Here is a 23863-nt window from a genome sequence, read left to right on the forward strand (position 1 = left end):
TATATATATATATATACCACCTCTTCTTTATCCATTCATTCATCAATGGACATTTGGACTCTTTCCATACTTCGGCTATTGTCGATAGTGCTGCTATAAACATTGGGTACATATGCCCCTTTGAAATAGCATACCTGTATCCCTTGGATAAATACCTAGTAGTGCAATTGCTGGGTCGTAGGGTAGTTCTATTTTTAATTTTTTGAGGAACCTCCATACTGTTTTCCAGAGTGGCTGGACCAGTTTGCATTCCCACCAGCAGTGCAAAAGAGATCCTCTTTGTCCGCATCCTTGCCAACATCTGTTGTTGCCCGAGTTGTTAATGTTAGCCATTCTGACAGGTGTGAGGTGGTGTCTCGTGGTTTTGGTTTGTATTTTCCTGGTGATGAGTGAAGTTGAGCATTTTTTCATATGTCGGTAGGCCACCTGGATGTCTTCTCTGGAGAAGTGTCTATTCATGTCTTTTTGCCCATTTCTTCACTGGATTATTTGTTTTTGGGTGTTGCGTTTGACAGTTCTTTATAGATTTTGGGTACTAACCCTCTATCTGATATGTCGTTTGCAAATATCTTCTCCCATTCCGTCAGTTGCCTTTTAGTTTTGTTGATTGTTTCCTTCACTGTGCAGAAGCTTTTTATTTTGATGAGGTCCCAATAGTTTATTTTTGCGTTTGTTTCCCTTGCCTCTGGAGACGTGTTGAGTAAGAAGTTGCTGTGGCTGAGGTCAAAGAACCTGGTGTAAGAAAGTGGTCCAGGTTCATTCTTCTGCATGTCGCTGTCCACTTTTCCCAGCACCACTTGCTGAAGAGACTGTCTTTATATGATTGGATATTCTTTCCTGTTTTGTCAAAGATTAGTTGACCATACGTTTGTGGGTCCACTTCTGGGTTCTCTATTTTGTTCCACTGATCTGTCTGTTTTTTGTGCCAGTAACATACTGTCTTGATAATTACAGCTTTGAAATACAGCTTAAAGTCTGCAGGAGAATTAATTTTTAAGGTACAAAAACACATCCCTAAATTAGGACTGGCTTGTGACCAGGAGTTTGGAAAGTCAGGTACTTGTCAGCCTGGCTCCTCCTGGGCTAGTGGCCATGAAGGACATACAAGCATGAGATGGGTCATTTTTGCTGTCAGGTATAGCACCTTGGCCCATGGGTCCCTGGACAACCTGGGCACTACAGGCCTTGCAAAGTCTTCACCCTTTTTTTTTTTAATTTTTAAAAAAAGTTTTATTTATTTTTTGACAGAGACACAGGCAGAGCATGAGTGGGGTATGGGCAGAGAGAGAGGCAGACACAAAATCTGAAGCAGACTCCAGGCTCTGAGCCATCAGCACGACACGGGGCTTGAACTCACCAACCACCAACTGAGCCACCCCAGCACCCAAATCTTCACCCATTTTTAAGCACTAACTAAAATTGGTATAAAATAATGCCATAATAAGTATACAGCCTAGCCATCCTAAAATGGTACCTTTCCATGATGTAGGCTTTGCTTTGAGTGTTCATTTCATTAAAATGGTAAGGGTAGCAATAACACTGTTTACCGAGTGCCCACAATGACCCAGAGACTTTGCGGACATTATCTTACTTAAAACCTATACCATGGGGCACCTGGGTGGCTCAGTCGGTTGAGTGTCTGACTTCAGCTCAGGTCATGATCTCACAGTTTGTGAGTGGATTCCATTGTGTAATGGTTAGCATTCTGGACTCTGATCTCACGGTTTGTGGGTTCGAGCCCCGCGTCAGGCTCTGTGCTGACAGCTCAGAGCTTGGAGCCTGCTTCGGATTCTGTGTCTCCCTCTCTTTCTGCCCCTCCCCCGCCCATGCTCTGTCTCTCTTTCTCTGTCAAAAATAAATAAAAATTAAAAAAAAAACCTACACCAGCACTGCAGGTGCTCACAGAGTGCTCACAGCCCATGAGTGGCAAAATCAGAATTCAAACCCAGAAAGCTCTGATGCCAAAGGCAGTGCTCAGAACCATCTGCTCTTCTGTGTCTCAGAAGAGACATTGCTTATGGGAGCAGGTAGTTGAACATGTTTGGATTATCCACTGAAAACATGAATGCATTCTGCCTTGTACTTCCTCAAACAGTAGGGTCAGAAATTGTTCTTAGTTTCATAAGCGTCTGGTCTTACTAGCCAAAAACATGTTAACCTGACATAGGTCACTCGTGCCAGTTCAACTTGAAGCAGTGAATTCTAAAGAATTTTGTGTGTTGACAACCAGATGTTTTTAATGCCAAATGGAATTAGTTTCTGTGTTTTTATTGCCTCCCACTCTTGTCTAACAGCTGTTCCTTCTCTGAAAAGTGAAAACATTCTATTATCCCCAAAATAGCCTCCACCCTCACCCCACCAACTCCAGCTTTTCTTAATTCTTGCCCACTTTATTTGTAAACCTCCCAAGGGCTGGTAAGTGTTAGGAATTCTTGTGTCTACAAAGTCCTCACCAGGGGTATCCTTTTTTTTTTTTTAAGCATATATTTCACAGACCATAATATTCGCCCATTTAAAGTGTATAATGTTTTTTTAGTATGTTCACCGAGGTGTGCAACCATCACCACTGTCTAATTGTGTCTATATTCATAAAAAGATGTTGGTCTGTAGTTTTCTTGTGTTAGCTCTTTCTGGTTTTGGTATCAGGGTGGCACTAGCCTTATAAAATCAGTTGGGAGGGGTTCTCTTCTCTTCTATTTCTTGGAAGAATTTGTGGAAGATTGATGTTAATTCTTTAAATATTTGGTAGAAATCACCCGTGAAGCTATCTGATCCCCAGCTTTTCTTTGTGGGTAGTTTTTAAAATACTGCCTCAATCTTTTTACTTAGTACAGATCTGTCTAGATTTTCTATTTCTTCTTGAGTCAGTTTTAGTAGTTTGTGTCTTTCTAAGAATGTGTCCACTTCCTCTGAGTTCTCTAATTCATTGGTGTACAATTATTTATAATATTCCATTACAAGCTTTTTTTCTTCTGAGGATAGTAGTAATGTTCCCTCTTTTATTCCTGATTTTAATAATTTGAGTCTTTCCTCCCTTCTGTTTGCTTTGGGTTGTTTGCTATTTATTTATTTATTTATTTATTTATTTATTTATTTATTTATTTTAAGTTCCTTAAAGTAGAAGGCTAGATGATTTTATATATACTATATATTTCCTTCTAAGCACTGTGTTAGCTGCATTCCATAGGTTTTGGTATTTGGGCGCTTTTTTTTCCCCATTCATCTCAAATTTTTTGGTCATTTTCCTTGTGATTTCTTTTTTTTTCTTCCTCTTCTTGGTTATTCAGGAGTGTATTGTTTAATTTTCACATAGTTGTGAATTTCTCAAATTTTCTTCCTTTGTTTCCAATATTATCCCATTGCGTTTGGAGGATATACTTAAATGATTTCCATCCTTTTAAATTTACTGAGGCTTGTGTTTAATGGCCTAGCATTAGTTCTGTCCTGGAGAACATTTCAGGTGCACATGAGGGGAAGTTATATTCAGCTGTGGTTGGGTAGAGTGTTCCATATGTCTAGGTCCGGTAGATCTAGTTAGTTTATTGTTTTGTTCACTTCTTCTGTTTCCTTGTTGATCTTCCGCCCAGTGGTTCTATCTGTTATTGGAAGTGAGGAATTGGGGTCTCAACTACTGTTTTTGAATTGTCTGTTAGCCCCTTCAATCCCATCAGTTTTCGCTTCATGTATTTCAGGGCTCTGTTGTTAGGAACACCCAGGGCCTGTTTCCTTCTATACATGTAGATGAAACTGAAGCACGGACCAGCTCTTTTTAAAACTGCTGCTGAGCTGTATGAAGAGTTTAAGACCTGAGGCTCTTGCCCATGGTTACCCTCAGGGAGACTTTGAGGACCAGTACTGCCCCCACCTTGAGAGAACAGGTCTCCAGATGGAGGTGAGATAGAGTATGGCAGTAGGAAGATCTGAAAACACCAGCTCACTCCTGAAGGTAGAAGATCACACACAAGCTTCACTTGCTTTCTCTCCTTTTGCCTTGGCTTTGGGAAGCCATAGCATGAGTGAAAAATCATCCAGTGATTGGCAAATGGCAGGCCTTCCTTGCCCATCTTGGATCCTGTGGTGCCAGATGTGGTTATTCTGTCTTTGCCCCACCAGCTAGCTCCACCTCCCTTTACCCATTCTCCTTTCCATCTCTGGTAGGGTTACCAGATTTAGCAAATAAGAATACAGTTATTTTACAAGTTAAATTACAGGAGTAATTTTGTGACACACCTGTACAACTCATTACTTGCTGTTTATCTCAAATTCAGACGTAACTGGCTGTCCTCTGTCTTCTCTGACCAGTCCTAGCAGAGTTAGTCAGGACCGGCTCTGGAAGTTATCCTTTTATATGCTGCAGATTAACAATGTATTCCCACTTTTGAAGGAACCAAGCCTAATTTTGTAGCAGGTCCCCAGTCCGTTACAATTTTAAACTCTGACTTGGTAGCAAATGAATGTTTTGGACACGATTCAGATCCACGCGCTAGCAGGACACACCCTCCCACTTCCTTTGGCCCTGATGTTAGTTCCTTTCTTCACCCATTTTTGGGCTGCATACTCCATTTCTATTTTTAACTCTCCCACGTACTTCTTGCTATTTCGTGCTCTCCTGTCCCCTAGGACCCACTGGGAAGGACGGTTATAGAAACCCCGTCTTCTTCCAGCAGTGTGTGCTCAAAGAGCGTCCCTGTGCCTGGAAATGCTCCACATGTTGCTCCGGAAATGGGGCAGGGGTGGAGAGCCAAAGGTTCCCTCCACCTCAGTTTCAGGGATTGGTCACCAGGAAGTAGGTGCATACTCGAAAGCGTAGAAACAAAAAGTAAGTTCTGCCAACAGCCACCACCGAGATAAGCACGTAGCTCTTTGTTTCTCCTCTGGAGGCTCCTCAGGCCAACTGGTGCTTTCTTGTCACCCAGTGGAGCCTGTGGGTCTGAGTCTGAGGTGAGACTTGGCCCCAACACCACCCTCTTGGTATCCACTAGGGGATTTAGAATTCTAAAATGTTTGTGGCCCCTTGGCCTAAATTTCAACACACGTATCCTGAAATAATGGCATTGTGTATCCACACCCAATGACTACCAGCATGTTATTATCAGGAATACATGGAGGGTTTAAGACTTTTTTCCTCCATTCTTGTGTTTTAGATATCGTTTTCTATTTTCCGATTTTATGAGTACTACATATTGTAGAAATTTTGAAAAACGTAGTGAAGGGGCGCCTGGATGGCTCAGTTGGTTGAGCGTCAGACTTTGGCTCGGGACATGATCTTGCGGTTCGTGGGTTCGAGCCCCGCGTCGGGCTCTGTGCTGACAGCTCAGAGCCCGGAGCCTGCTTCGGATTCTGTGTCTCCCCCTCTCTCTCTGCCCCTCCCCTGCTCGTGTTCTGTCTCTTTCTCTCAATAATAAATAAATGTTAAAAAAAAAAATGAAAAAGGAAAATAAATGTGAAGACCATTTTAGGTATTTAAGAAAGAAAGAAAGAAAGAAAGAAAGAAAGAAAGAAAGAAAGAAAAACGTAGTGAAAAAAGAAGCTCTCCCTTATCTGCACTCCCAGGCAGGAGGCATGCTTAAGAAAAAAAGGTAGAAGTTTGGCCCAGGATTAGATTTTTGCTTGTGTGTACAGAGAACATGGATGTGGAGAGATTGGTAGAGCTTATGGAGGGGAGGTTGAAAAGAAAGAACTCAGAGGAAAGAGCTGAGATGTTTTAACAAGATTTGGAGAAAAGTTTGGCGGGTGAGGTGCAAATGACTCCTCCCTATATCTGCTCACCAAATGATGTCAGAAAATCTACCTTCTCTGTCTGTGTTTGGAGTTGAATTTATACTGGGATGGGAGCAGGGGTAAGAAAAAAGGACACACTAGAATTTACCTCAAAGCAAGAGCAGAGGTCGAAATGACAGAGAACCACCTCAGTTCTTATTTCATATTATTTATCTTACTTTGTATTCTCATGATCATTTAGTTGCTCTGTTACCTGCTACAGTGAAAACACTTATTTTAGGCATTTTCCTCAGGTCCTCAGTGGCCGCTCCAGTGGCATGAGTAACACACAGTAATGCTGGGGGGGAAATTAGTGTGTGGCCCGAAAGGAAGCAGGTACTTCCCCCCCCAGGGGAGAGGAAGGGCCACGTGCACCGAATACATGAGTGCCCTGTGTCTGACATTCCCCTCACCTTACTAACGCCTGGTCCACATTTTTACTCTTCCTTTAGGTCAAGGAAGTTGATCCGCTGAGTAATGGCTCAGTCATGGTCTTTAACACCTCTGCTTCACCACATCTGTATCAAATCGAGCAGCTGCGAGCTCTGGCTAATTACAACATTGGTGTATCCTGCATGAATGAAATTGGCTGGTCCGCAATGAGCCCTTGGATTCTGGCCAGCACGACCGAAGGAGGTAATCCCTGGAGCTCAGAATAAATATTGCCCCTAATGGCATGTGATTAAACAAATCCTTCCCGGGGTGGCCTGATGGAGAAGTTTAAACTTTGCTTTGTTTGGTCTTTGTCCCTGGAGGAGAATTTTATTTGAGGTAGCCAATGAAAATGGGGGGGGGGGGGGGGGAAGAGAGGGAAAAAAAAAAGAAAATAGGAAAGAAGATTTTCCCTCTGTTTAGTGACAAAACTTACACTTAATGTGTATAGGTAATATTTTCTTTTACACAGGGAGGCATTAATAGCACACTTTATGACATGTTATTTTAAGATATAATAATATAAAAAGTACTAATCATAGAAATTTGATTTCTTAAATCAAATTTAAGAAATAATGAACACACACACAAAAAAAGAAATAATGAATGTGAAGATGGTTAATATTTACCAAACACCACGTTCCAGGCACCACATTAGGTGCTTTGCATGGATTATTTTATTAGATCCTCATTGAAGCCCTATGAACTAGGTTCTCTCTATGCTGTCTTGCTCATAGCAAACTTTATTTATATCTTTAAACTTTAAGGAATTTTCTGTGTGCTATTTCTGATTTCTGAGATTTTTTTTTATCTTCTGTGAATATTGGAATGGATATTGTATTTCTTTTAAATTCAAATCCACAGTTTCTATTCCTTCCCAACAGAGCTCTAGATCAGTAGAACCTCTTTCCTCCCCTTACCTCTGGCCTCATTGAGTCAGTGCCCTAGTCTTCATACAAACTGTGGGACAGGTCAGGATCAGAAATCTTTAGGGTGTAAGCCTTGCACAAATGAAACTCTAGTGCCAAAATTGTAAAATATCTTCTCTCAAATGATAAACAAAAGCCTTTGAGAACAATTTCATATGCTGTGTCTCATTTTTATCCAGTTCAAAAATACCTTTCTGACTTTTTCGTGGTTTTTTTTTTTTTTTTGTCATTTTATTTATTTATTTATTTATTTATTTATTTATTTTGTTTTTTATGAATATAATTTATTGTCAAATTGGGTCACATACAACACCCAGTGCTCATCCCAACAAGTGCCCTCCTCAGTGCTCATCACCCATATTTCCTCTCCCCCACCCCATCTGACTTCTTCTTTGACCCATTAGTCATTTAGGTGTGTAGCTTAGTTTCCAAATATTTTGGAGTTTTCCAAAAATCTTTGTATGACTGATCTCTGATTTCAGTCTATTGGTGCCCAAGAACATAATCTGTATCACTCAAATACTTTTAAATATATTGAGATTCTTTTAATGGCCCAGAACATGGTCTTTCCTGATAAATGTTTGGTGTGCACTTGGAAAGAATGTGTATTCTGCTCTCATTATAAGGAGTATTCTATAAATGTCAACTTGGTTGAATTGGTTGATTATATTCTTACTGCTTTTCTGCCTACTTCTATCAATTATTTAGAGAGAGGCATCGAAATCCATAGTTATAATTTTGGGTTTATCCATTTCCTTTTGTAGTTCTAACCAGTTTTGCTTCAAATATTTCAGAGGTTATTTTGTACATAAATGTTTAAGATTACTATGCTCTCCTAAATAATTGACCACCTTCCCATTATGAGATTGTTTTCTTTATCTTTGATAGTACTATTTTTTGTGAGCTCTACTTTGATATTAATATAGCCACTTTAAATGCTTTCTTTTGAATATGTGATATATCTTTGATTCCTCCTTATTTTTAACTTACTTATATTTTCTAATTTAATGGGCAGTGACCTAAGTGTTTTGGTTTGGATACCCCTAAGAGTCAAAATTGGTTTCCTTTCCTCTGGGACCACTTACTTTCTTTAGTAAAGTAGTCTCCTGTTTCCTGCCTCAGGAATGTAAACATGGCTGCCAATATCACGTGGGGAGGAGGACTGAGGTGGAGTCCTCCTCATTCAGTGTACAAACTTACACTTGTTTCCCCAGTTGTCCATCTGCCCCCTCATTGTGTCTTCATCCTGTCCCAAGACCAGAGGCTTTTCAATTTGGAGAACAGGGCATCCTGTCTCCTGTTTTTGTTTTTGCTTTTGTTTTTGTTTTTGTTTTTGTTTCTGTTTTTGTTTTGAGGGAGTACCTAGCAGGTGTGTGGGAATAAGTTAGAGGGATCTTGAGGACTAGCTACTTCCTGATCGCTTTCAATCTTCCAGTTTTAGTACCTGGGTGCACAGCTTCTGAGCCTGTCCATGGTCCTTTGGGGAGAATAGGCTTGTTGAATTAATCATGCCTTCTTCATTTCTTTTTCAGCTTTTGAGTATATGTTGACATTTCTTTTCCACTATCGACTCTGCTTTATCTTATGGGTTAATATTGTTTTAAATTCCTTACTGTCATTTTAGAGGGGCTTCAGGAAAAGCAGACATAAAGACATGTTGAGTTGGCCATGTTTATCCATAAATTCTACAATATATTTGAAACTATACGATTCAGTTCATAGCACAGCTGTAGCTGTATGACGTTTCCTAAGCTGAAATTCATTCTAATTGCTCCTAGAATCAGCAGAAATGAAGGTTAGAATACCCTTTTGTTTTCTTTTTAGGCATATCAGAAATAAATAATTTGATCTTCCAGAAATACAACTATAATCAATGGTTTGGTATATATTATTGCAATTGTTTTTATTCTTTCTATACATAAAACATTTTTTTTATTTCTAAAATGGATAGGTGGCACATGCCTTTTTGCAATTTGATTTTTCCCTCCATTAAATATTTTTTCATATCAGTACCCGTGATCTACCTAATTCTTTCCAGTGGCTGGGTAGGAAGTATTTCATCGGAAAATGTATCAAAATGTATTATGTCATAATTATTGACTGAGCATTACATTTATTCCTTTTATTCACTATTATGCCTCAATGAATATAATACCACCTATAGGAGAATTTTTTAGATTAAATTTCTGGAAATAAAATATTTGGTCAAAGAGCGTATTATTTTCAGTTTGTATAGATATAGTCAAGTTCCTCACTCCCAAAAAATAATCTAGTAATGACCTTAACCTGTTCCCAAATTATTTTGTGTGTGTGACACACACACACACACACACACACACACACACACACATACATATACATATACATATACATATAACACAAACATACTTTTTTTCCAAAGTATTATAACTTTTATCCTCGTATCCTTGTGAGAGATAACAGACATTTTGACATAAGTGGGAATGTGACTTAAGCAGAATTTTCCTATAAACCAGATAGTGAAAACCAGGGTTAAATTCTACATTTTGACATCTAGCAATTAGCATTTGACCCTCTGGTCTTCAATAATAATGAGATGTCTTATGTATACACGTATATGTATATGTATATGTATATGTATATGTATATGTATATGTATATGTATATGTATATGTATACACATATATATATATATGTACATGTACATTTTTAAAGACTTATTGTCTGATTAACTCTGTTCAGACCATCAGTAACCTGCCTTTGGACTTTAAAATGGTGGCTTCCCTTTGAGCTCTGCCGTGTTCCCTGCCTGGTACGTCTCACCCGACACAGGACTGATCTCCAGTCAGTCTGGTTGCCCTTCCATCCCACAGGCGTCTAGTGGAAAACCCTGTTCAAGTTGTATCTGCTTTGCTTCCCCAGGAGGAGTCCGTGAGTGCCACTCACCTCCTTCCCTGCCTTTCCTCATCTTCGTGATTTTAGTTTAGGAAGTGCTTGCTTTTAAAAACTCATGTAGTATTTCAGGGCACCTGGGTGGCTCAATCAGTTGGGAGTCCGACTTTGGCTCGGGCCATGATCTCATAGTTCATGGGTTTGAGCCCCACGTCAGGCTCTGTGCTGACAGCTCAGAGCCTGGAGCCTGCTTTGGACCCTCTGTCTCCCTTTCTCTCTGCTCCTTCGCTGCTCATGCTCTGTCTTTGTCTTTCTCTCTCTCTCAAAAATAAATATTAAAAAAAAAAAATCCAGGTAGTATTTCAGTGCTCCTTAATTGAAAAAAGGGTGAAAATCTGCTATTAATCTCAACCTCATTTGAATGCTTTCCACAGAACACTGGAAAACCAAACATTCAGAAACTGAGAATAAGCCTCTATGTGCTTTTCTCTGTGGTTCTTCATCATTGTCTCTTTTTCCTTTTGTAGCCCCTTCAGTAGCACCTTTGAACGTCACTGTGTTTCTGAATGAATCTAGTCATAAGGTGGATGTCAGATGGATCAAGCCTCCAATTAAGCGGCAGGATGGGGACCTGGTGGGTTACCGGATATCTCACGTGTGGCAGAATGCAGAGACTTCCGTAAGTCTGAACTCCGAAAAAGTGCACTTGTCTCCTTAGATTTGCTCATTTATACTGTGTTAGAAGCTTTCTTTTTAAAGTGTATTTATTTTTGAGAGAGGGAATGGGGCAGAGAGAGGCAGACAGAGAATCCCAAGCAGAGTCTGATGTGGGGCTTGAACTGATGACCTGTGAGATCATGACCTGAGCCAAAATCAAGAGTTGGACACTTGACTGACTAAGCCACCCAGGTGCCCCTAGAAGCTTTTGTTTTGTCGTGAGAAGACAACAGATTTTTTTTTTATTAAAAAAATTTTGTTTAACATTTATTTATTTTTAAGAGAGAGAGAAACAGAGTGCAGGCAGGGGAGGGGCAGAGAGAGAGAGGGAGACGCAGAATCTGAAGCAGGCTGTAGGCTCTGAGCTGTCAGCACAGCACAGAGCCTGACACGGGGCTCAAACTCACGAACTGTGAGATCATGACCTGAGCTGAAGTCGGAAGCTTAACCGACTGAGCCACCCAGGTACCCCGACAACAAACTATTATTATTGAATGAGGTCCCTTTCACTGGGATGTGAAGAATATAGTAAAAACTAGAGATGACTGAATAGTTAACAAAATTCCAAGGAATCTTTGGGGCTTTTCTCGCTCACTCACCTATTCGTTTATGCATTCGGTAAATAGGTGAACTCCTCTCTGTCACCACTTGATTCGTGCCTTCTGGGAACTTGGGCTCTTGTAGGAAGATAGTTGAGAACTACCCAGATAACCAGAGCAGAAGGTCCAGAAGCTATATGGCTTAGCAGTCCAACAATTCATAGCCTCTTGGAAATTCCAGAGGATGCTTTTCTGAAGATTATCAGGGAAGAACCCCAGCCTCATAGAGAATGAAAAGGGGTAACCAGACTCCAGAGGACAGGGCTAAGCCAGCAACAGGTTGCCTTAACACAGCTCCACAGGAGTAGGGGTGATGCCCGAGTGTGGATGGGTAGGCAGCTACCAGACAGGTCTCCTTCCCACTTGAGAAGATGGTTGAGGTGACACTGACTTCTTTGTGACGTAGAGCTTCCTACGGAAAGGCAGATGTACTGGTTTCATCATCAGGACTGTCTCTTTACTGCCATCATGCAAAGCACGCTGTTTTGTGTTGTTACATTCCTGATCGACCTAGCCCTGGGAACAGATCAGATTTTAGCATCCTCATGGCATTTGTTGGGGGTGCCACGTGACAGCAGTACAGCTTCTTGGCAGGAGAGAGGGACAGAGTCCACAGCTGCCCCCATTGACGACATCCAATCTTTGCTTCAGTCGTCGTCAGCTTCATGACATCCAGCTCTTATGCAACTGCTGTTGTTTCCAAAAGGACAGGTGGGATTTATGCTTTGTCTTTTCCTGCCTCAGTTTACCTATCAGGACACTGACTCTTGGAAGCGGTAGGTGATGGAAGTAGAGGAAAAAGAAGAGAGTTTGGAAGTGCATGAGTTTTTGTGCCTCAGAGTGATGATAGGGTGTTGTTTGTACAAGGCACAACCCTGCTTAGGAGCGTTGTCCTACGATAAAAGCCTCTCGTTTCTTGGTCTTTTGTCCCAAGGCACCCGTGCAGGGTCCTTATTAACTGCGTTTCCACACCGGCTAAATCAGGGGAATCAAATGCCTGTCTTAGAGGCAAGCCCCTTTCACCATGGTGAATCGTGAACAGCCCCTGAAGGTGCAATAATTGTGTTCCGGTTCAGTAAGGATTTTATTTTTCTCTGGTTGGCAGAAGATTGTAATTATCAGCAGACACTTGAGAGGTCTAAACAGACAACACCCCAGTTTGTTTAAAGAGTTCAGGTCATCCTTTCGACTTCTTCTGGCGTGGGTGAAAGCTGCCTCTCCGGAGGGGACCTGAGCTGAGGCGTGCTGAAGGGCAAGAGTGGCGAAAGCCTCATGGATGACGCAGCTGGAGAGCCTCACGCACTAAATGCCACCAGCGCTCCGCTGCACTGTGCATTTTGGTTGCCTTTTGTTCGGCATGGTCCCCTCTGCAGTGAGAACAATACTGCCACAGTGAGAGCTGTGACCTTTCCAGTCATTACCTCCTTGGTGCTGCTGGATCATCCTAGTGAGAACCTCATTTGCATTGTACTCATGCCGCACTTTGTGCATCATGAGGGTCTCGTGACAACAAAAGACTTGGCGGCTTGCTTTCCTTAGGATAACCATTCTCAGATGTAGCCATGCTTCAAGCTCATCGTGGGCTGCAACCAGAGGCAAGTAAAAACGCTGGAGAAGGGGCGCCTGGGTGGCGCAGTCGGTTGGGTGTCCGACTTCAGCCAGGTCACGATCTTGCGGTCCGTGAGTTCGAGCCCCGCGTCAGGCTCTGGGCTGATGGCTCAGAGCCTGGAGCTTGTTTCCGATTCTGTGTCTCCCTCTCTCTCTGCCCCTCCCCCGTTCATGCTCTGTCTCTCTCTGTCCCAAAAATAAATAAACGTTGAAAAAAAAAAAAAAAAACGCTGGAGAAAAGCTGACCCGGGGAGGATCCTAAAACCCCTGCCCAAAGTGAAGTTTTCAGTGACCTCCGTACGCATCACCTCTGTTTCCTGAACTCCCTTCTTTTCAGAAGGGCAAGAGTTAGATACAACTTCATCTCTCAAAGTTGTTCTTTCATTTCCATTTTTAGGAAACTGATACTAAAGGTATACCTTCTTTACGCAAGACAACGGAATTGGATATTTTTGAAAGCTATTCCCAGGAGTTACTCTCATAAGGGTGGGTTTTTTGTATGCGGCTTCAGAACTTTCTTGGAAGTGATCTTTGGGTGGGCTATTCTTTATACCTTTATTATCCCCGCATGCTATATCGCTTTCAGACTAAAATACTCCTGACAGTTACTGTACACACATTTACTATATCTTGATGAAGATATCGACCTTTTTTTGTTCTTTTTTTTTTTTTTTTTTTTTTTATATCCCTTGCATTTCCTAATCCAAGCTCAAAATCCAAAAGTCAGGAGAAAGTGCAATCTATTCTCCTTGAAGTTGGGGCCATGTCTCGCTCATCTTTGTACCGTCTGAACAGAGGACCTTGAACTTACTTTCTAGGCATTTATGGGGCTTGATGCATGGGCCTGACTGACATCCATACTGGCTGGAGAGTTTCACTCTGTGATGAGACAGGCTTTTGATGAGTGTGGACTAGTGTTCCCCATCTATTCCCGTTCCCAGAAGTTGTCAGTAGACCTTCCATGAGAGAGGAATTCAATGAGCAAATAAGTTTATAAAATATCACATAGTATACTCCTCTCTGGAAGATCAATAAGGTTTATTGGTAAGCTCAAGCCTCTTTGACATTTTACAGTAAATAAGTCTGTTTCACTTTGACCCAGAATGGCCCACATGTCCAACAGATATAACTCATTGTTATATGTGTTATTTATACAAAACTCATTATTATAGGATTGTAGTTCTAATGCTGGTTTAATTGTATTTGGAAGGGCTAGAGATGTTAAATCAGAAGGCAGTTTCATTATGGGCAGATTATTTTGGGCCTAGAGACAACAGGACATGTAGAAATAACTTCTTTAAAGACCTAGAGAAGCCACAGTACCTTCAAGGATTCCTTCCTCAGGCCTAGACCACTGCGTCCTAACAAGCTTGGATTCGGGCATGAGCGCACTGGCTCTTCCTTTCCTTATTGCTCCCTCTCGCTCACTCTCAAAGGAGGGCAGGGCATCTGAAGCAGGTGTCATGTTAAAGTATGAGAAATGGGCGAGGTCCTTGTGGGATAGGTCAGCCAGGGGTCTGGAACACTGCCGAAACCCAAGAATTAATCAAGGGTGATATGCACAGCTTGGAGGAGAAACCTACAATGGACGTAAATCGCATGAACTAGTCAAATAAACTTCTTGGTGTGAGGCATTTAGGCAGCCTTGGTTATTTTCTCTCCTGTGCCAGGACTTGAAAGACACTACAAGGTCACTTCTGTAAGAGGACCTTGCATTTATAGGGAAAGACGATCCAAATATGGCACCTTATAGGTAGAGGAATATAGGAATAATAATAACCACCATTGATTACTTACAGTGTGCCAGACTGTGTGCTTCATGTTGTGCGTGTAGGAATTCATTGAACCCTTACAAAAACATCATGAGACATTAAAAAGAGAGAGAAAGAGAGAGAGAGAAAGGTATTACTTTCAACGTTTACTTGAGGAAACTGAAGCTCAGAGATGCTGAGTAACTTACCAGAGTCACAAAGCTTGGAATTGGCAGCACTGGGGTAGGAACCCAGGCCAGACTGACATCCAGAGCTGTGCTTTTCAGAGCCCACTACCCCTTCCCAGATTCCTTTGGCTTTCGTGATACAGTGTCTCTCACTCAAATTCCACACTGTGGCCTCTTAGCAAAAGGAAGTAAGAACAGGACACGTTTGAAGAGTAAGATGTGAGTTTTGCATTGACAAATGCAAAATGAGTCCTGTGAATGTGAAGCCTGTTGAACAAGCCACCTTTGTTGGCGTAGCATGACAGAAGCTCTTATCTGGTGGTGCTTCCCCCGTTGACTGTTACTGTTCTTCGAGGCAATAAAATGGGCCTTATTCGTAATTACATAAATTATAGGGCTGTGAATTCTGACAGAGTTGAAGATCTTAACACCTTTCAGTGATTAGCAACAAATGCCACTGCAGTTGTGCTGACCTTAGTGCCTCACAAGAGAAAAAAAGAAACCGTTTCCAAAGACATGCTATTACTTTCCCTAGCAGGCAGGGTCTACATGTATGTTATCAGATGTCATATTGTAAATCTGATTTCATTACCTGAAAATGCTCTTAGATTTTAAGTCCTCGAGGCTACGGGCCTTTGTTGGTGAAGATGAAAACTCACAGAGTGAGAAATTGCAGTTCACCCGTGGCGTGTGCCCCAGAACCAGACCACCTCATGCCAGGGAAACGGCCTCACCTTCTATGCTCTGCACCTGACCGTGAGAGAGAGAATACACACCTGGGTGGCTCCTACATGGGTCTGGTTTTAAATGGATTTCTTTGTCAAATTTCAAAATCAAAATGAAAATAAATATTTGGGGATATAGATATGGTCGGTCCTACGTTTGCTTACGTATTTGGCATCAAAAGAATTTGGATCAATTGCATCGATTTTTAGAAACAGGGATCATCTTTATCATCTAAGGCAATTCCTAGAGAAAACGGTTATGCTCCACTGAAATAGTTATCATGTATCTTTCTAATCACTACTTCAGCATTTATTATAGCTCCACCCCTAAAATGGGAAAATTCTTTATGTATTTCCAAAACATGTTACCTGTAAGCGGTGGCTGCCATCGTTTTCGTACTTCAAGATTCGGAAAAATGACAACAGTAACCAGGATGATTGCCATTGTTGATGCACTTAAGGAACAGGAGGTGGAAATTTCAAAGTTCCTTCTCTGGGTTTTCACAGTGACTTATTATAGGCCCTAAGCGAATAGATCTTATCAACTACTGTTATGTTTGTTTCCAAAAGGATGATTTTGTGTTAGGATTTCTCTTCTTCTAGGAATTTAATTCATTCGCAATTTATGCATGTCCTCTAACTTAGAGGTAATTCTCACAAATGATATATTATACATATCTTTTAATTTTTTAAAATGTTTTATTTATTTTTGAGAGAGAGAGAGAAACAGAGCATGAGTGGGCGAGGGGTATAGAGAGAGGGAGACACAGAATCGGAAGCAGGCTCCAGGCTCTGAGCTGTCAGCACAGAGCTCGATGAGCGGGGCTTGAACTCATGAACTGCAAGATCATGACCTGAGCCGAAGTCGGACGCCCAACAGACTGAGCCACCCAGACGCCCCATGATATATTGTATTTGAGTCCTGGCAGATGAAAAGCGTGAAGCTAGAAGCAGACCCAAAAGCTGTTGTCAGGCAGGACATCTTTTGTACGTTCAGGAGCTGTTAGGTAGTAAATTGTGAAGCAGACATGTTATTTCTCAGTGGCCAGCCGGACTCACTGCAGGGCTCCATGACTGTGTGGGTTCGAACCATAGAGTTGCTCTGCTTGATGAGTTCCTGTCCCCCACCCAAATTAAATAGAGAACGACCAACTAACCCATAATCAAAACTGGGTTTGCCATAAATAAAATGCTCTATTTCTAAAAAAGATATTGCCTGAATACCCCCCAAATTGTTAATTATTATTTTGTTTACTTAATTGATAAAAAAAAAATCTGTGACAAATCTCCTTAGCATACAGTCCAGTGGGGTGGAAAAACCAGAACATTTTAAAGCCATATTTTCCCCTTTTATCCCTTGTCTAAGATTATTTCTGAGTCCTGATGGTCACTGCTTGTTTACATTTAGGAAGTCTGTGGGTGGCTGACCCAGGTTCCCCCTTGGTCACCAATGACTGGCCTGCCCTCTCCGTAAGGGCTGAGCTGGCCCCACCCTGCCCCACTGTTAGAAGGAATCAGCATGACACCAAGTGACCAGGAATAAAGTTACCAACCCAAACCAGGCGCCTGCTCGTCAGTGATCTGTGATATCTGTGTGCCACCTGCGTGGTGTGACATGTCTCTTTCTGTCTGTGAAATCAGGTCTCCAAACTGCAGAGATTAAAGACGTGTTTCTGGGGTGCCCGGAGAGCCCACTCAGTTAAGCTTCCTCCTCTTGATTTCAGCTCAGATCATGATCTCACGGTTGTGGGGCCGAGCCCCGCATTGGGCTCTGTGCTGACAGTGCAGAGCCTGCTTGGGATTCTCTCTCTCCTTCTCTCTCTCTCTCTGCTCTTCCCCCTCCCTCCCTCTCAAAATAAATAGTCCGAAGGCTGAAATGAGGTCCTAAAACAGTCTTTTTAAAAAAATAATTATTTATTTTGAGAGGGAGGTTTGGAAACAAAGGGAAAAGTGTTATATAAACACTGAGTTCTGGGGTTTTTTTGTTTTGTTTTGTTGTTTTGTTTTGTTTTGTTTTGTTTTGTTTTGTTTTCAAAAATCACTTACTCCTGGGGCACCTGGGTGGCTCAGTTGTTTAAACATCTGACTTCAGCTCAGGTCATGTTCTCGAGGTCCATGAGTTCGAGCCCCGCGTCGGGCTCCGTACTGACAGCTTGGATTCTGGAGCCTGCTTCAGATTCTGTGTGTGTGTGTGTGTCTGTCTCTCTCTCTGCCCCTCCTCCACTCACACTCTGTCTCTCAAAAATGAATAAATGTTAAAAAAAATTTTTTTTAAATCACTTTCTCCTGTGTTTTAATGGCACATGGTGCATGGCAGTGGTTATAAAACAAAATAAGTAAAAGTGAAACCAGATTTTTGGAAATTGAGAAAATTGTGCATGTGTCACACTAGAGGGGAAAAAAAAAACATGCCAGTGCCCTCCTCAAGGTAGATTTTAGTCAAAATTCTTATAATTGTAAAGAAAAGGAGCCCATGCATGCTGGTTCAGGGGAAGTTGGCAGGTGGTCAATGTCAAGGTATAGTTTGGCTCTTGGGCATTGTACTGTGGGAGTTCTGAGGGCAGGGGTCTCCCAGAGCCAGGCTTGCTCTTGCCCTCTGGCTGCCTCTGCTACATGCTCCCTCTCTTCCAGAGACATCTTCACTGACCATTCTGAGTGCCATGCCTTCACAGACTCACTTGGGCAAGGCCCTAAGGCCAGAGGTTGCAGCCAGCCCGTTCAACATCCCTGCCCACCCTTGGGTTCCGTTAGCTGTGCGCTGAGTAAGGAAGGGATGCGGTAGAGACACAGCCTGTGCCCCCTGGGAGGCGGGTGGGATGACTTCCCTCAGAAGGAATTGTGGGCGAGCAGGCGACGTGCCCCTGGCAGCTCACTGTTTCATCCCCTTTCCCTCCTTCTCTGTTCCCAGAAAGAGCTGTCTGAAGAAGTTGGCCAGAACGGCAGCCATGCTCAGATTTCTGTTCAAGTCCACAACGCCACATGTACGGTGAGGATTGCTGCCATCACAAAAGGGGGAGTCGGGCCGTTCAGCGACCCAGTGAAAATGTTCATCCCTGCGCACGGTGAGAGTCAGGTTCCTTATCGTCTGATAGAATGTGCCAGTCCAGGCAATGCAGAGTGCCAGAGAGTAACCTGTGGGATGGGTCTCTGGTTTAAGAATGAAAGACAAAGACCAGAAGGAATTTTTGCTCTGAGAAAGGTAGTTGATATGTTAACACACATCACAGAGCACTGATACCTGTGAGTCCTCCCACTGCCATTACTATTGGTGGTACTGAGTTACTGGAAAGATCAGTCCTTCCAGAATAGCAAATTTGACTTGACTTACTGAATTTAGTTTAAATGACGTATACGTGACTGAATGTTGGAGAGCTGTAGTATGGCTAGTCTTTAGGTCTGTGTAATGGGCGCTGTTTGTTTATGTGCTAGTGTTTGTTTTGTGTGTTTTAAGCAGTAAAGCTTACCACGTTATTACTCACTCAAGCCTTGGTGCCATGCTTCGTGATTGATCGGCACAAAACATAAAGTGTTTCCTATTAAAGCTCTCCTTACACAGCATTGGGCTCACTGAGCTAAATGCTCAGCCCTGCATGCTGTCTTCTTTATGTTGTTGGAGTATCCTTTGGCAAGGAGCCACTGTGGTGTCCCATGTGGCCCTAAATGCTGTCCATGCTTCCATAGACCAGTGGAGCCTTTGTTCTGACTCTCACTGCCCTGGGTTGTTTGATATTAAACTGCTGTCGTAGACTGCATGCACAGGCATCTGTATCAGTACGATTTTTGCATTTACAAGGTCTTGCCAGATATGGTCTTTGTATCCATAGCAAATAGGACTTGTAAGTAGACCATCGAGTTCCTGTCTGTTCCAGTGACCCCCAAACATGCTGAACTGGAGCCATATTACAGTTCCTGTAGCCCTCGGCTCTGTATCTGGGGAACATTAGTAACTGGTGATGGCAAGCAAGACGTGTCTACCTGGTTGAAATTCTGAGACCATGAGATTCTGATGCTAAGGGCACAGGTCAAAAAAACATCAGAGTTTGGGAAGACAGGGCTTTCATCTTTATATATAATAAACTCTCCACCATTTTAAAATGCTGTGCTATGCTGGCAGTCCTTGCTTTTTTGCACAATCCCAACATGCATACTTTTCAGCTGCCACAGTTTGGTTACATAACACTAGTTCCCCAATGACATGGTCTGAATTTGAGTTACCGTCATGTGTTACTGTGAGTAATTGCATGAAGTGTAAACTTTGCCGCCAGTGGTCCGGTCCACAAACCACTACCTAAATAACAGATGTTCATCGATGCCCATGACGGGTCTTGTTGCTTGTTTCAAAGTTCTCGGTAGTTGGACACGCACTTCCATTATTCAGATCACATGCATCTAGCAAGACCCATAGCTGCGTTGCCTCCTTATCTCCCAGGGACACAGCCACATGACACTTCCTAAAAATAAGTAATTGAGGGGCATGTGGGTGGCTCAGTCGGTTGAGCATCCACCTCTCGATCTCAGCTCAGGTCTTGATCTCAGGGTGGTGAGTTCAAGCCCTGTGTTGGGCTCTGCGCTGGGCGTGAAGCCTACTTAAAAAATAAATCAATAAATAAAAATAAGTAATTGAAAGAGGGAGTTGGTGAACAAAGGCGAAGTGCAGAAAAGAAAGGAAGAGTGATAGTGTTGGAAGAGAAATTTGAATTGAATGTGGAGTTACGGAAGAAACAGCTGATATGGGAAGGCAGATATTGCCACCATTGGTTAGACCCGCTATGCAGCCACGGAACAACGGTGAATGAATGAATGAATGAATGAATGAATGAGTTCACATAAAGGAACTCTCAGAGATAGCTCACAACGTGGAAAGCACAGGGGATAAAATGTTGGGGATGAATCCAGACCCGGAGAGGAGGAGGAAAATTCTCCACAGCACAGAAAATATATTCTCTCCATATCATAAGTTATGTGACCAGAAGACAGTACCATTCAAACTCCTCTTGAGACGTTTTTTACAAAGACATACAATCTTTTATTTCTCAATATTTCTCAATGTTTTTGAATTACAGTGTATCAGATAAACACTAGTTTTACCTTTTTTTTTAATTCCTTATACATTCATAACTGATATGAAAAGCGTCACCCATTGATTGTTAAGATCACTTTGCGTGGTCTCAGCTTGCACCATCAGAGTGAGGACCGTCTGTGTATGTAGATCACAGAATATAAAAGGATTAGGTTCTAGAGCTTTTGACTGTCTTCTTCCCTATTACAAGCTAATGTTTCTTATGTGTTTCGGATCCCAAAGAGATGTTTTCAATTGGGTCTGTTGGTATTTTACTAGGTTGGGTAGATTTTGCCCCCTCGTCAACCCCGGCACCTGGCAACACAGATCCTGTGCTCATCATCCTTGGTTGCTTTTGCGGAGTTGTTTTGATTGGGTCAATTTTATATATTTCTCTGGTCATCAGAAAAAGAGTCCAGGAGACGAAGTTTGGGTAAGTTTCCCAGTTTAAACTGTTCTGCCCCGTGTTACCCTGTGCTTCTCATGCCAAGTAATAATGCCTCTCGTGCTGGCCCAGCTCCTCACATTGTACCTGGCTGGGTGCCCCGTCTTATGCACATCCTGGGGACAGGCAGCTTCCTTAGTTAGGCCAATGCTGCAGAGGCAGCCAGCAGTGAAAGCCAGCCTTGAAAGGGCTCATTTACAGAGAAGAGCATCCATAGGCCTTCAGTACTCAAACTTCGTTGCTGTAAAGTGAGGATTTTTGTTAGAACTCTTAAAAATAATCCTAATTGTTAAAAAAAAAATGAGGGGGCGCCTGGGTGGCTCAGTCGGTTGAGCGGCCGACTTCGGCTCAGGTCATGATCTTACGGTCCGTGAGTTCGAGCCCCACGTCGGGCTCTGTGCTGACAGCTCAGAGCCTGGAGCCTGCTTCGGATTCTGTGTCTCCCTCTCTCTGACCCTCCCCCATTCATGCTTTGTCTCTCTCTGTCTCAAAAATAAATAAACATTAAAAAAAAAATTTAAAAAAAAAAAAAAATGAGGGGCGCCTCAGTCAGTTAAGTGACTGACTCTTGATTTTGGCTCAAGTCATGATCTCATGGTTCCTGAGTTCGAGTCCTGCATCGGGCTCTGCGCTGACAGCATGGAGCCTGCTTGGGATTCTCTGTCTCCCTCTCTTTCTGCCCCTACCCTGTGTGCTGTCTCTCTTTCTCTCTCCCTCTCTCCCTCCCTCTCTCTCTCTCTCTCAAAAATAAGTAAATAAACATTTAAAAAAATGAAATGTATGTATAGATAAAAATACTAGAAGGAAATTCACCAAAGCATTAGCAATTCTGAACAGTATAAGTGTGGATGATTCTGTGTTTTCCTTTTTTTTTTTTTTTACTGTATTTTATACATTTTTTCTAATAGAGAAAAGCTTTGTATTTTCACATTCAAGTGTAAAAGAAGATCTTGTTCTAATTTTTCTATACATCTGACTTTTATAACCAAACAGTAGTTAAATATCAACAAAAACGGGAAGGCGTGTTAAGGCAACTTATGATAAGAAAGCTATGTGTAAATTTGTTTCTGGAACTCAGTTTTCTACTCCAGTGACTCTGCAGCGCGTTTGGGTTTCTGTGAAACCCAGTTTATCACTCATGGGGTAGAGGAGGTACTTTGTAAGATGCGGGTTGTTGACAGCCTGGAATAGGACAGAGTGATGGAAGGTGAATGACTGCGTTTTGGCAGGAGCTGAGCAACCTTTATTCATTGCTGAGTCTTAGGAATGCTACTGGAACATTCCACTCCACTCCAAAACTTTTCACTGTCATGGAGAAGAAGCTTGAGAGCAGAGGCTACCCTGCCCATTTTTTGTGTCCATCCTAGTCCTAAGGGTCGGGTACCTACAGTACTTACTAACTCTATCCTTATAATTATTATATCTCAGTATGTAAATTCTAAGAATGCCTATTTTGAAGAAATGACAAAATCTGACCCAAATCCTGAACATATGCTTGACCGAAATGCATCCCAGAGTCTAGATGTGGTTTGTAGGCTCTGCAGAAGTTGTAAGAGTAGCACGATAATATGTATTGAGAGCCTTCTAGGTGATAGCCTGGGGTACAACGCTGAACAAAAGCAGGTACTATTTGCCCTCAGGGGTGCTCACAGTTCATGGAGAATCAAGCAATAATCACACAAGTGATTACACATAAGTATAAAATGGCAACTGTGTAAATCCTATATAAAGGGACATGTAAGAGTGTATAACAGGAGAATTTGACTGCATTAGGAAAGTCGGGAAAGGCCTCCCTGCAGAGGTGATACCTAAGCTAAAATCTGAAGAAAGAGCAGGTATTAATTAGGTAAAAGACAAAAGGAAGAGCATTGCAGCCAGAAGGCACAGTACATGCAAAGGCCCTGTGGTGGTAGTGGCCTGGCATACAGAGGGGAAGGCACTGGACTGGAAGATGTGACACCTGGGTTCTAGCATTAATTTTGTCACTTGGATGTGACACAGTTATTTTTCTCCCTTTCCTTTTTGGAAACAAGTCAACAAGCGGAGCCCACACAGGTGAGGAGTTATGCTTCCTACACCCTTCAGGGCAGAGTGTCTACATAAAATATTTGGAATTCTTCTGCATAGATTTGTCTCTTCACCTCATTTAACTATTCAGTCATACATATCAGTATGGACTCATGGACATTCACTTTATACTTTGGATTAGAATCCAGTACTACTTTATTCGCTTGCCCAGGTTGTTACAGCTTTGGCCATTGGGAGCTTCTCAGTTGTTTTGTGTTCTCTCTCTCTTTGTTTTTTTAAATGTTTATTTTTGAGACGGAAAGGCAGAGAGAGAGAGGGAGAGAGAGAATCTCAAGCAGGCTCCATGTGAGGCTTGAACTCACGAATCAGGAGATCATGCCCTAAGCGGAAACCGAGAGTCAGATACTCAACCAGCTGAGCCACCCGGGAGCCCCATGTGTTCTGTTCTCAGTGGTATATTGCCAAGTAAGCCTAAAACAGAGCTAAGGAAAGAAGTCCATTTCTCCCAGTGGGAGGGGTCTTTGCAGTCAAAGAGGCCTTTCAACAAGCAACAGCTTGGTTACATCCTTGTGGAATCAGCATCTGCCCCAGCAGCCCTTTCCTAATAGCGGGAGATGTCTTTATTTTTATTCGCCCAGGAACGCCTTCACAGAGGAGGATTCGGAGTTAGTCGTCAATTATATAGCAAAGAAGTCCTTCTGTCGGCGAGCCGTTGAACTCACCTGTAAGTTAATTTTCATCTTCCCTAAAG

General features: G+C 42.3%; 1 protein-coding gene across 2 annotated transcripts in view; it reads left to right on the forward strand.

The window, feature by feature from the left end:
* The window catches only part of MERTK (MER proto-oncogene, tyrosine kinase), a 127822-nt gene that overhangs the window by 62633 nt on the left and 41326 nt on the right, over positions 1–23863 (forward strand). For both annotated transcript variants that reach the window (XM_078444730.2, XM_078444729.2), the window contains exons 7-11: positions 6213–6396; positions 10520–10671; positions 18489–18642; positions 20919–21072; positions 23751–23836. In XM_078444730.2, the coding sequence (XP_078300856.2) occupies positions 6213–6396; positions 10520–10671; positions 18489–18642; positions 20919–21072; positions 23751–23836 (730 nt within the window). The remainder of the gene's footprint in view (positions 1–6212; positions 6397–10519; positions 10672–18488; positions 18643–20918; positions 21073–23750; positions 23837–23863) is intronic.

This window comes from Panthera onca, chromosome A3, assembly GCF_046562875.1.
Source record: "Panthera onca isolate mPanOnc1 chromosome A3, mPanOnc1 haplotype 2, whole genome shotgun sequence".
Taxonomy (NCBI): Eukaryota; Metazoa; Chordata; class Mammalia; order Carnivora; family Felidae; genus Panthera; species Panthera onca.